The 12,849-nt window shown below is 41.3% G+C and overlaps 2 protein-coding genes across 5 annotated transcripts in view; both read right to left on the bottom strand.

The window, feature by feature from the left end:
* npnta (nephronectin a) overlaps positions 1 to 6,214 on the bottom strand; it is a 43,715-nt gene extending 37,501 nt beyond the window's left edge. For all 3 annotated transcript variants that reach the window (XM_079278165.1, XM_079278167.1, XM_079278166.1), the window contains exon 1: positions 5,894 to 6,214. In XM_079278165.1, the coding sequence (XP_079134291.1) occupies positions 5,894 to 5,964 (71 nt within the window). In that variant the 5' untranslated portion in view covers positions 5,965 to 6,214. The remainder of the gene's footprint in view (positions 1 to 5,893) is intronic.
* Positions 6,215 to 9,317: 3,103 nt separating this feature from the next.
* gstcd (glutathione S-transferase, C-terminal domain containing) overlaps positions 9,318 to 12,849 on the bottom strand; it is a 54,056-nt gene continuing 50,524 nt past the window's right edge. The window contains exons 11-12 of one of the 2 annotated variants that reach the window (XM_079279519.1): positions 12,201 to 12,270; positions 9,318 to 11,015 (exon numbers count right to left, since the gene is read on the bottom strand). In XM_079279519.1, the coding sequence (XP_079135645.1) occupies positions 10,822 to 11,015; positions 12,201 to 12,270 (264 nt within the window). In that variant the 3' untranslated portion in view covers positions 9,318 to 10,821. Of the gene's footprint in view, positions 11,016 to 12,200; positions 12,271 to 12,849 lie in introns of those variants that run through there. The other variant, XM_079279520.1, reaches the window with a different exon arrangement.

Below are 12,849 nucleotides of genomic sequence, written 5' to 3'. Positions count from 1 at the left end.
CTTTCCTTTGGCAAAATGTACTTCATTTGGAGGATGGTGACATCTTTTTTAAAACACCTGACAACCTTCCATGACAATTCAGGGATATTTAAATCTGGTAATTTTACCCAGAAGTGTTTCACATGCACTCATTTATTCATCAGTGTGCATACGGTAATTATCATCTTAGAATATGAAGGCATCCTGTGGGAAGTGTTTATGCTGCTGTGAGTGCACCTGCTCCCATATAACCGAATGGTGGCATCTTGCTTTGTAGTTGTACGACATTGCAAAGTGATCATTGCACATGATAACTGCCAGTAGAATACACCATCACATTTAAAACGTTATACAGTATTCTGTGGGTTAAATGAGAGCTGGGCAATATATGGATATTATGTCGACATCGTGATATTGCATACGTGTCGTCTTTTCCTGGTTTTAAAGGCTGCATTACAGTAAAGTGAGGTAATATCTGAACGTACCGAACTGTTCTACACTGACTGACTACACACAGACATTGATACAACTACCAGGTTCCTCCAATATACTGTATACGGCACTAAATCACAGCACAAGTTAGACATTACTGTGATGTAAGTTAGACATTACTGTGATGTTCAGAACCTTTGCATGAGTCAATTTTCTCTGACTTGACCTCTTTGAATTTGAATTGAATACTTCTGGTATATGCATTTTCAGAAGAGCTGGAGGTTGATGAAATGTGATATTATCCTCATAATGGAAACAAATGAGGCAACCACAACCCTCCTATGGAACAAAGTTAATGGTCTATTTTGGCAATTAAATGTATGATTTTTAGTGTTGTTTCCTGTAGCAGGATATGATCATGTAGTAGAACTGATATTTTATCTGGCCAGAGGATACATTTATATATTATATGTACATATGATATACACACACACACCCATACATATACCAGTACTTATATAAATACATATACACATATATAAATAAATACATATACACATATACATAGATAAATACATATACACACACCCATACATATACACATATATACAAATATAAATACATACACATATATAAATACATATACACACATAGATAAATACATATACACATATTTATATACACACACACACACATACATACACACACCTGTCAGGATCAGAAGGGCATGACATTTGACTCTGAGCACATGATGTCAAGAAGAACAAAGGAGCAGTTTGACCCCTACAGGCTCCCAGTGGATGGTCTCTTTTGTGCTGCACAAGGAATAAGGAGACAGGAACCTCATGAGGTACAACGGGTTCTGGATTAAATATGATCAAATATTTTCCTGTAGTTCTTTTTCCACTCATACATACACACACGGAATCCAGTTTCATGCTCTCAGTCCTCTCTTCATGCTGAATTCAGCTGTAGGCAGTTGTGCACGCTAACGCGCTCTGAACTTGGAACTGAGGGTTCAATACAATTTACCAGCTCACCAGCTCACCACACCAACGCTGAACAGACGTTCTCTGAGAACTTTCATGGCTTGAAAATCATGACGGGTTTCAATCAACAATGGGAGTTACGATGACACTGCGCCAAAATAAAAGAGCATTTTTTTCCACATGCATCTTGTCCCCGGTGATATTACTGAACAGAAAGCTGGCATATCAAATGGACTCAAGCGTAATACCTGTATTTATTACCCTGGGGCTGAATAATGATCTTAAATTACTCTAAGCCTTGAAGGAACTCAAGCAGATAATTATTACCCTTCAGGCATGCAATGGGACACATCTTCCCAAGCGCACACTGTCAGACACGTTTATTTCAGGAGAATATAGGGGCGCCAGCCTTCTTCCATTGTTGTACTGATGGAAACAGAGCTGGAAGATGTCCCCTGCCTGACAGTGAAGCGCATTGAGTCTATCGCTCAGAAGAGCAGTGTGGGGTGTAGCATGATAATCAGAACCATGAAGGTATATAATTCCATCCATCTATCAATCATCCAACCATGAATTCATACTGAAGCGTGCAAATTGTGCCCGTTGAATTGATTTCCCCCACAAACACTCATAGATGTTGATTGCTGCCTTGTAGCGGCTTGTGTGTGAAAGACTTGCTGGAACCTGCCAGCCTCAGCTGAAGGCATGAGTTTGTGCAGTCAGAAGATGTCTGCCGTCATAACGGACGCGCGCTGCCAGATCAGACTGCCAAGTCTATCACATTAACACACATCACCATGTGGGATGTGGGAAATATCTGAGGTAAGGATTTAAAGTGAGAAATCAGCTGGCCTATTAACAAAACACATACAAAGAAGACAAAGTGGAAGGTATTCACTGAGTGGCCAGAAAAATAGAAACACGTGTATGATGTAAATGCAAGGCAGCACAATATCCTTGCAACAAATGCAATACGAAGGTGTCTTTGTTGATACTTCTGATGTAGGGATAAGTGTTTTGTGTCAACTCTGTGGCACCCCTTACAATATACTGCAATGCAATACTTTTCTTCACATTATGTTATCTTGTTTTGGCAGGCCTTTTAGTCCTGCGTAGCTTATCATAAGTGCATGCAACCTCTGTAGGAACACGAGGTAGATGTCAACAATTGTGTTGAAAAAGAGAGCACTCTTTCCAAACAAAGAGCTAAGAGCATGTGCTGCAATACAAGAGCTAATATGACGCTTTCTTGTAGAGGGAATGAAACCCTTTTTACGGTTTTCCGCAGTGAAAGCCGGCGATGACTCTGCTGTCCAGTCGTGGGTTCATTTCACAACTGTGGGATTCAATGCCACCGACTACATCCTCACAAATCACCACAAAATCTACTCCGACACAGTGTGACCAACAATTGGTGTTATAGCTGGTGTACGCAGTTTTGTGGAAAAGGCAAAAAATAATAAAAAATACAACCCTCTTACTGCAGCTCTCATGTCTCTGTCCGAAACCCCTCCAAACAGCCTTCATACATTAACTTGTACACGTACTCGTCCATTTCAAACATCATCCCGATCGGGATCCCGTTATACAGCGGCAATTCTTTGACAATTTCGACATGTTTTTTTGTGCTAACTTGTGGGCTTGTAAAGCCCTTTGAGATTACATACTCTGGGTGGAAGAAAACTAAACTATTCGCAACATTTCACTCCATTTCTAAAATGCTTCGCCAATATTGACACATGACTTATTGCGTTTATTGTCGGTCTCTTTTTGATAAGTCCGTCTTCCTTTTTTTGGGGTACACTCTTTTCTGCAGGATATTCCCCACTAAACCAGGCTTTTACCCTCTTAAGGTACGTGCATGTGCATTTGTAGTAGGAACGCCCTTTCTCTGAAATTACCTGTGATTGGCCAAATCTCCCATCAATGGCTAGATTTTCTAAAGCCTGAAAACAGAGCAAAGCGGTACAAAATTTATCTATCAAACCCCTTCAATTACAATATATTGAGAGTTTATTGTTTAATTTTTTTTACAACCATAAAAACCTGCCAATTCCAGCTTTAAATCACAGATCTTGTGTTCATCACAGGACTGTTGAATTGCAGCACAATGCACAAGTGTCTGGTCACAGAGTGTATTGTGAAGCAGATTCTGCCAACCTTACCTTGCAGCAACTCTTGCCATCCTCATCCTTTCTTTTGATGTATAAAGGGCAGGGAAAAACGTCACCATACGAGACTATTATGGTGACCAGTGGTAGTACTAGTAGGTGTTTGTCCATGTAGTACTTATTTCAATACAACATAGAGCTTGAGTTTCTCTTACTCTAAAACTGTCCTCTTTGCTGAGTAAAGATGATTTAAAAAAGCAGGGGGAGAAGTTAAGTTCGTCACAAACTGAAATGCTGTACGCTGAGTTGGTACCTGATGAAGTCCGTACGTCTTGTTTAGTGAGGTATAGCACTTGAATGAGTGTCTCTCAATAAAATACCACACTGAACAGTAAATCAGTGGCGTCTGACTTCAGTTATTGTCCACTCTCAGAAAGCATATGGCAAGATCACACTTTAACTCTCTTCTTATGACTCCTAATAAAGATGTCGGCACATTCTTCATTGACATACGCTAGATGTTGAACACTCAGAAATCTATAAATGCATTACTTATGTATTATAAACTGCTTGTATAAAATGTGACTTTGACAGTATTTTCGCACTCATTCTCAACCCCTGAAAGCTGGGTCTGATATTACAACGGCAACATAGCCTGGCACCAGTCCACTGCTTTGGATTATTACTGAGGAGGTCTGGTATGTGCTGCTTGGCTGAGTTTGTTCAGTGACATCACTGGGGAAGAATATCCTCTACTGTACGTGTTGCCTTTCATTTAGGCTTCTATGTTACATGACAGGAAATTGGTTGTCCTTGAGTCCTTGATTGGAACAAGGAGTGGCATCAACAACAGTATGTAATTATGTGCAGCAATTGGAGAACAAAATGATCTTGCCAATGATGCCCGTGAAGGACCCTTCAGAACTAGATGGATAAGCCTGTTAGGAACGCTCTCTAAAAGGCAATAAGAGCGAGCGAGCAGGTAATAAATGGCTTTTTTTTGCTTGTGCTGGGACTCCGGGGATATTCTCTCAATGAATTAATATTGAGGCAGAGACTCAGGCCCTGGCAAGTTTATACCCATAAAAATTTCAAATGATGGCCATGGTGACAAGCCACTCCATCAGCAGGGATGTTAATAATGTGCAATATGCTGCTGCTAGGTTGAAGTAAATGAGCATTACACAAAGGCAATGCGTGAAATAAAAGTTAAAGCCACCAGACCATGGCCTGTCACACAAACATTATCCACGGTGATTAAGAAAAAACAAAAAACTCCTAAATAAAAATGACATTGTGCTTGCCATTGCTCAACTCAAATTGTCTGTATATTTCTGCCCTCTCCTTTATTCTCTCTCTCTCTCTCTCTCTCACACACACACACACGCACACTTCTACTTAATGCTGAGACCTTTGATATCCAAATAGCTTCTTTTGAAATGCTTTTTGAACACAGCAGCAGGAAACTGAATTGAAAGAGCTGAGGAGGAAGAAAGGCTGTAAACCGACAGATGCCAAAATCTATCAACAAGCAGGTTGAATGGCAGTCAGTCTGAAAATGCGTTTTTAAAATGCGTGCAGACAACTTCAATAATAAGTTTCTTCAATAATCTTAAAAAAATGTTTCACTCAATTGAAAAAGTGCAACATGTGAGAGGACCTGCTTTGGGGCTGAGCCTGTCTGACAGAGATACAGAATTACAAATAGTCCTACAAATGAGCTTTTTGACAATTAACACAACTGGTGCAATTACTTTTTGCAATTGCCAAATTACAACTTGGTTTAATGATACATGGTTGCAAAAAAAAAAAAAGAAGAAAAAAGGCATCATGCACCTACAGGCAGATGGAAATCTCGGACACACGCATTCTTTAGGGTCTGGCACGTCTCCACACCCCTGTCTGCACATACTTCAACAGATTCGTGTTTGAACATGAAGCACCGGGCAACGTGCTGTCACGTCACTTTGTAATCTGCCGGATATCTGCACGAGACAAGAACAGCTTGGTGTGATTGCTGCAGGTGAAAACACTGTTTGTGCTACAACAGAATGTGTGCTCCAAGGCGCAAAGCCAACCGCTTTGGATGCACTTGGATTATTACTGTTTTCATAATAAAAGTTAGAACTGATTCGGCAAGACCACGAATCATCTGGCTTGAGCAACATGTTCTCACTGTTAAATTGAGTTTCGCCGTTTGGAGATCTTAAAATATGCTCCAGTTTGCAACGACTCCAGCAAGCGCTATTTTTAACCAAAGGCGCGGTTTTGGCAGAAACAGACTACAAATAGATTGAACTGTGATGCCGCTTCTTAATCAAACTCACTGTTATTTCACAAAATCACCCGCGTCCGCAGACAATGTGAATCATGTTCCCTTACCTGCCATCAAAGTCTGCACTTGCCCCGAAGCTGCAGCTGCACAACAACGTCAACTTTATCCATAAATCCATGCTTTCTGGAGTTACGCGCCCACACTGCTTGCTTTTCTCCGTAATCCAAAATCACCGGGCAGGAAACCGCGGAGGAAACAATTAGACGAAGGAGAGTTTGTGCGACGCACGCTGGAGGTGCACAGGTAGGAAATGTCTGCTGGCGTCCTTCAGACTGCTCATGTGCGTTACGCGGGAGGTGCGCGAGTGGAAACCAGTCCTCCGCCTCAAAGTGGAGTGACCCCGATGCGAGTGTGAGTGTGTTTGTGTGTGGAGCGGGATGCACTCTGCCGGGAAGAGAGTGCACCTCTCTCTCTCTCTCTCTCTCTCTCTCTCTCTCTCTCGCTCTCTATCTCTCTATCCTTCTCTCTCTCGCTCTCTCTCTCTCCTTCTCTCTCTCTCTCTCTCTCTCTCCGCTCCTCATAAGTTTCCTCAGTGGGCTCTTCAGCCAACAGCACCCACTGCAGCCAGACCCCGTCTTTTAAATACCAGGCACCGGTCAAAACATCGCGGAAATCCACGTGAGGGACTGAACATGTAACGTCATGACCCGCACAGCCAGAAGGAAGAGCCTCCAGATGCAGCTCCGCACACGCGCATGCTTTGCAAATGCCTTAATTAATTGCGCAGCCTGCTGAGGCACGCAGGTGCATCGCCCACCCAGGTGTTGCTCACACAGCAAAGACAACGCGGTGTGAAGTACTGGGGTTGAATTTAGAGAGGACAAAAAGATAAGCAGCACAAAATCCAAAATGAGTGGTGTTTCAAAGCACTTAGGAAAAAATAGACAGACCTTTGTTGAACCTGTAATTATTGTGAATAAAAACAAGTGATGTGGCTTTTGATTGAAATTCCTTTTTGGCCTCGTGAATCCAGAGAGATTCTGACTCTGCTTTGCGTCAGATATTTTGTCAATTGTATTATTGTAAAAAAACGACAAGCCACATGAAACTGCTTGGAGTTTAAGTCTGATGCAAGAGTAATTATCTGCCTAACTCAGAGGCGTAGCACAAACTTCAGGACACTGTTCCTACATACGCCTTCTCTAAAGGCCTCCTCCTGCCTATTCATTCATTCATTCATTCATTCACACCAACACCTACTGTCTGGAAACATAATCATTAACGGTCTGCCTCATTTTCAGAGTCTTGCCTCGCAATTCAGAGGAGTCAGTCGATAAAACAATTCTCCTGTAAGGACCCAATGGAAAGAAATTGGGGAGAGGGAGGGTAACTAAACGCCATCATTTTCAGTATAATGGAGCAGGAGATGGATGAGACGAGGGTTTGATATGATTAGCCCACTGCTGGTTGTTCACAGCCACGGCCGTCTTTTGATGTATGGCACTGTTGCCTTGTTACACCCTGTCACCGATTTGATAATAAATCTACGCGGTGGCGTTTGACATCTCGAGACGCATGTGATCGGAGAAATGCCGGTTGTGTATAATTACACTATTAATCACATGATTTTCATGACTGGACTGCAAGAATGTAATTCCATCGTGATTTATTACATTTAAAAACGTGTAATTCAGACTCTCCAAGTTTATACCACATTACTAATAACATTGGTGTTATGTGGAGAACTAAAACCGATCGTATGAAACTTTAAAGGGTCACTTCAGCCAAAACATACATATTTTCTCACTAATCCCACGTGGTGTTTTGTTATGCAAAGTTTCAGTTTCATCCCCTGAAGTCTGGAGATGCCTGTCTCATGTCCACTAGGAGAATCATGCAATTGCTTGTGCATGTTTCCATGTGTGCATCCATGAGTTAGTGTCCACGGCTAATCTCACATTCTGCAGCAGCAAACTGCCTAATATTTTGGGTGACCATGTTTTGGCTGCATGATCAAGGACCTCTCGTGGTTGAGGTGACTCATACTTTCTCAGAAGTTTTCTGCTGCTAATGACTGCCTGCTTAGTTATCACTTGCTATACTCTTAACCGGACACCTGGCCGGTAGGGGCTGTTAGTAACCACACAGCTGAGTACAGCGCTGCCACTGCTAAGCAGGCAGACAGCTTGGTCAGTTTAATGTTGTTTTTGGTAGGATTCCATGAAGTTTATTAAATTACGACTTTGAGCCGATTGCCTGCATAGATTGCAGCCTTTTTTGAATTTGCATGAAGTGTGTTGGCTGTAGATATTATCTCCACCAGGATGATGATGAGATCGGTGGTGTACTGTGTGCGTGTCAGTGAATGCATGCTTGAGTGAGCGTCTCTGTGTCTGTCCACAGCAAGTCTTGCATCCTGCTTCAGTAAACTGTATACTATTGTATAATACCCCTCATGGCTGCAGTGGTACACACTTTCTCAAAACACATTTAATTTCCTGTTTAATAATACTGCCATTGACTGGCTGCAGTCTCCTCACTCACTACTCAAGCGGCCGGCCGGTAGTGATCACGTAGCTGAGTGCATCGCCGCCTCTTAGCCGCTTCCCTGCGCTCAGCAACACAGTGGGGGAAAGACACGTGCTCACTTATATTGTTTTGGACGGTGTGTTTGGCGATCAGCTATGAGCTAACAGAACTACCAGTACACACACTGCTGAGGGCACATTTCTGCTTTTAGTTGAATAGAAGCAGAGAGCTGATCAACTGAAAGCCAGATTATTTATGGTCTTTAATAATAGGAACTGTATTTTCTTATTCTGTGTGTTGAACTCTTGCTTGTTCTTCGACAAATTTACAATTTTTTGCTTATTTGAGTTTAACTGCTTTGTACTGGGACTCCTTATTAGAAATTAATTTGAGTCATTGGAAGGAGCATTATTGAACAATACAGTATTTCAACTATAATCGGTGCCAGTTCCAGGAAATGTCCGAGGACATTTTAAAGTAATTGTTAAGGACCTGTTCAATGAAGCATTGTGGTGCTTGTAGTTTTGATGAAAGCACTAAACATCAATATTTCTTTCCAGAGATTAGGTGTAAATTATTCTGGAAACTGTCAGGGGTAGATGGAAAAATAGAATTGTATTTTAGTGAGTTGGGTGAACTCACCCTTCAATGAGGAAAAGTGAGTCATTAGTTTCATCTGCAGCAGACAATGCTACAGCAGACTGAAGTAACACAAAAATAGAACATCAGAAGGGGAATCCTAAATGAAGAATATATAAGAATATACAAGGTGACAGCAGATGTGACAGGTATAGTGTGTGAAGCATCAGAGAAAATATGAAGACATTAGGTGAGCGCAATAACAGCAGCTGGGACCTGTTGAAGGCAATCAAATAGCAAATGTGTGCATAATAATTTGTTGTTATTTCTGACTTCTATAATTATGCCCAAGGTTGTTTATAAGAAAAAATATACAAGTGAAACAAAACACATTTCATATGAATGGAAAATTCATACCAAATATGAAGCAACGAACTGAGTTTTAATTACATGTAATAACTGTGGTTAATGAAAACAATGAAAGCACCTTTATTTCAGGTTTGCTGCAGCGACAACTTGTCTCGTTCAGAGCTGCTTTTCAAAACTTACATAAATGTTGAAGAGAGCGTCAAAAAGATTCGACATCAAAGTGTCAATTCGTGATTATTTCAAAGCTGATCAGCATATAAATACTACTCGCTGATACAAAATGACTCTAGTATCATGTAGGGTTTGTTCAGTTACAGGCTTCTTTTGCTCCACAAAAACTAATTAGTTTGAGGTGCAGCTCCACAGAGCCACAAACATGAAGAGGGAGTCAGGCGTCTCCTTTTGAAATCACTTCAGCCCTTTGCAGGAGCTGTGTCTGGCCATTCACCTCAGGATAGATGGAGTCTGCTGACTGAATTCAGATGAGCTCGACGCTGGTTAAAGCCTGGACCTCCTCTCATCTATCCCTTCGGTGTGAGCAGGAGAACTGGCTCTATAAGGCCCCTGATTTCTGAAGCAGCCGCAAAACACTGACAAAAGGTGACAACACAGGATTTTTCATTGAAACAGATGACTGACTTCACCTGAAAGAAGGAAAGCTTAAGGGGCTACAGTATGGCTTAAGTATGCACGTTTGAAAATAAGGAGCGTATTGTGTGATTTTCAACAACTGGGATCTGAATAGTATGCATGTAATCAGACCTTTTTTTGCCAGCATCATAAAATATTCATTGCTGCTGAACGTATCACTGCATGCATACCATATTCACATTCAATCTTTGTGAGGAATAATCAGTTGCTCTGTAGACCCATGACAAATGCTAAATGTTACCTGATGTGACGAGTTGAAATCCAATATCTCTCTTTCTATATTCCTCTCTCTCTCTCTGCCAGTCCTTCACAATCACGCACACAGGAGTGGTAGATAATGATGATTCCCCATCTGATCTTTAAGCGCAGATGACTTTTTACCGCTGAATTTCTCCCCCTTCTGTTAATACCTGGCAACAGAGGGAGATGACTCAGTTCCATCACAGAAGGGCCGCATACAGACTATTTGCCAAAACAGCATGTGGAAAGTATGGCGTGCTTAATTCACAATGTGGATGTGTAATTCCTGCTGCTTCTGTTTACGCTGACAGCTTGATCACACATTTTAGGCAAAGACACAAACGTAACGGAGCAGTTGGTTCAAGCCTTTGCTACAACCAAGCGTCCAATAATTGAGTGTTTTTCACAAGGGAGAGGAGTAATTCAGTTTATCACATCAGAAAACACAGCACTATTGCCTTCACCTTCACTCGGAAAGAGATTTGGAGTTAGTCTAGATATAAAGAGCAAACATCTCATTCGTTTTCCTAGGCTTGTAAAAAAAATAAAGAAAAAGAAAACGTTGAGGGTGGTTAAAAAAAGTTGTATTCTCAGCACCATGATGACACAGCCAGGAGCCACAGAGGTTGGGTACTTTATCAAATCCACCACACCGGTTCTTGCAGTCCTAATTATGTACCAGTGCTTCCTCCTGTTGTCTAGCACCAACTTCCAGTCCACTCTTGTGCGGCAGCCTTCCCACCAGCATGTTGTTTTTCGGTGAACAGCTTTCAGGCTCCATAGTAATCACCTGCACAGAGTAGCCATGAGTCTCTGCTACCCACGAGCGGTCCAAGTCTACGAGGCCCATACACTGTTTACCTGCAGTGGTACAAAAAAATAAAATAAACCAGTTCTTAATTGAGAAAGGGACAATTTGTTACACTTGATTTATTTTCTTTGTGTGTATACTTACAGGAATGGACAAAATGAACAGGAATGCCTTTTATTTCACGAGGCAATCCAAAATGACAGCACCACAAAGAACAGCCTTAAAAGCTACGATTACAAGAACAAGTTAAGCCTACCAATATTGGGTATTTAAGCCGATGCAATACGGATATTTAAGAATAAAAAAAAATAAATGTTATGGCATTTTATGTGACAGCTTGAAAATAACATGGCAATAGTGAAATAATATAAGTTATAATTCTGTAATACCATGTAATTACTGAAGTAATAACAGGCAATAGCTTGTAATAACAATGGGTATCTGGGTAACATTTGAAGATAGCAATCATTATAGTGCTACTATATATTGGTTTGCATATTGTAGGTATTCCTGTTATTTTGTCCATTTCCTCTAGGTTTGCACGTGTATCCAATACCCTTCGGAAGTCCCTTATTCATCAACAAGAACAACTGATAATCCCACTTTCTTTTAGGATTTCCTTTAAACAGACTTCAAATGTATTAGGCGGTTAGGTAGCAGGTGGCAGACAGTAAATGTGAGCTTGGGTCTGTCATGCTGTCTAGATAGGCACAGTCACGCTGGCGGGCTCTGGAGAGATGGGATCAAACATGGTTAGAAAATGTTAGTGGGAGAGGTTGAGCCCTGTTAACTGATATAGAGCAGAAAGGCTGTGACAGGTGGTGTCAGGTACATATGAAAGGGCTTCAGACTGACGCGGCATTGGGGAGCCTCCTCAGATTCAGAGAGAAGCTTTGATAAGCTGGAGAACTATCAGGGTGAACAGTGTTCTCTGCATAATGAAACACTGTACAGTGAAGCTCCAGCACAGGCCTGAAGGTTTCAGTCTGACAAAACCCTTCCCTCTGAATCAGACAACGCAGATTTGGCAACTGCTTTTTTTCTCACTGAAGATATCCCTGCATTCGCATTTTTGACCTATCTCAAAAGTCTAGAGCAGTGGAGTTAGGTCAGAGTTAAAAAAATCTCCGAAAACACAACATGACCTTGCACTAAGATTACTGTTGATGGACTGTTATTAGAATACAGTAGAATACTAGAATTGAGTGAGTGTTCAGCCACAAGGGGAAGATTACCGATGAGTCGCCTTTCAGGATGGAGCTGGACGGCGGTTTGGTCTGCGAAGCGACAGAGGATCATGTGTTCCTGAAACACAGACAGACAATGAATACAGGAAGTGTTTATTGAAGAGGTAAATAAAGTTCTGGAGGATATCCGTCAAGTCTCAGAACCACAAGCTCTTTCTTTTAGCGACAATAACAGCTAAATCCCTAACAAGATCAAGCAAAGATTTAAAGACTTGCATTTAAAGGATACAAATCATAGTTTTTATAAGGAGCCATTCAATGAAACTAACTCTATAATGCATGCACATGCACACAGGCATGCATGGATTTGTTATCCTTATCTATCCAATAAGGTTTACTCTCTCTATTCATCTCAGCATGCACTGGCTGAGAGGTAGGAAAACATCCCCAGCAGATCTTTTTTAACCACACTAGCGGATCGGCTCTATAGGGTTGGCAATGTCAGTCAGTCAGTCCACAACTTTGGTCGAGACTGAAATATCTCAACAATTATTGTATATATTGCAACAATATTTTGTACAGACATTCATATTGCATAAAGGATGAGTCCTTCTGACTTTAACTGTTTCACTGTTCCTCTAGTGCCACCATCAGCTTGGCTTCTGGATGGATTACCAAGAAAACTGTTTCAAATTGG

Source organism: Melanostigma gelatinosum, assembly GCF_949748355.1.
Source record: "Melanostigma gelatinosum genome assembly, chromosome: 11".
NCBI classification, from domain to species: domain Eukaryota; kingdom Metazoa; phylum Chordata; class Actinopteri; order Perciformes; family Zoarcidae; genus Melanostigma; species Melanostigma gelatinosum.
Note: the sequence above shows the minus strand (reverse complement) of the source record. Positions and strands in the feature narration are given on the sequence as shown.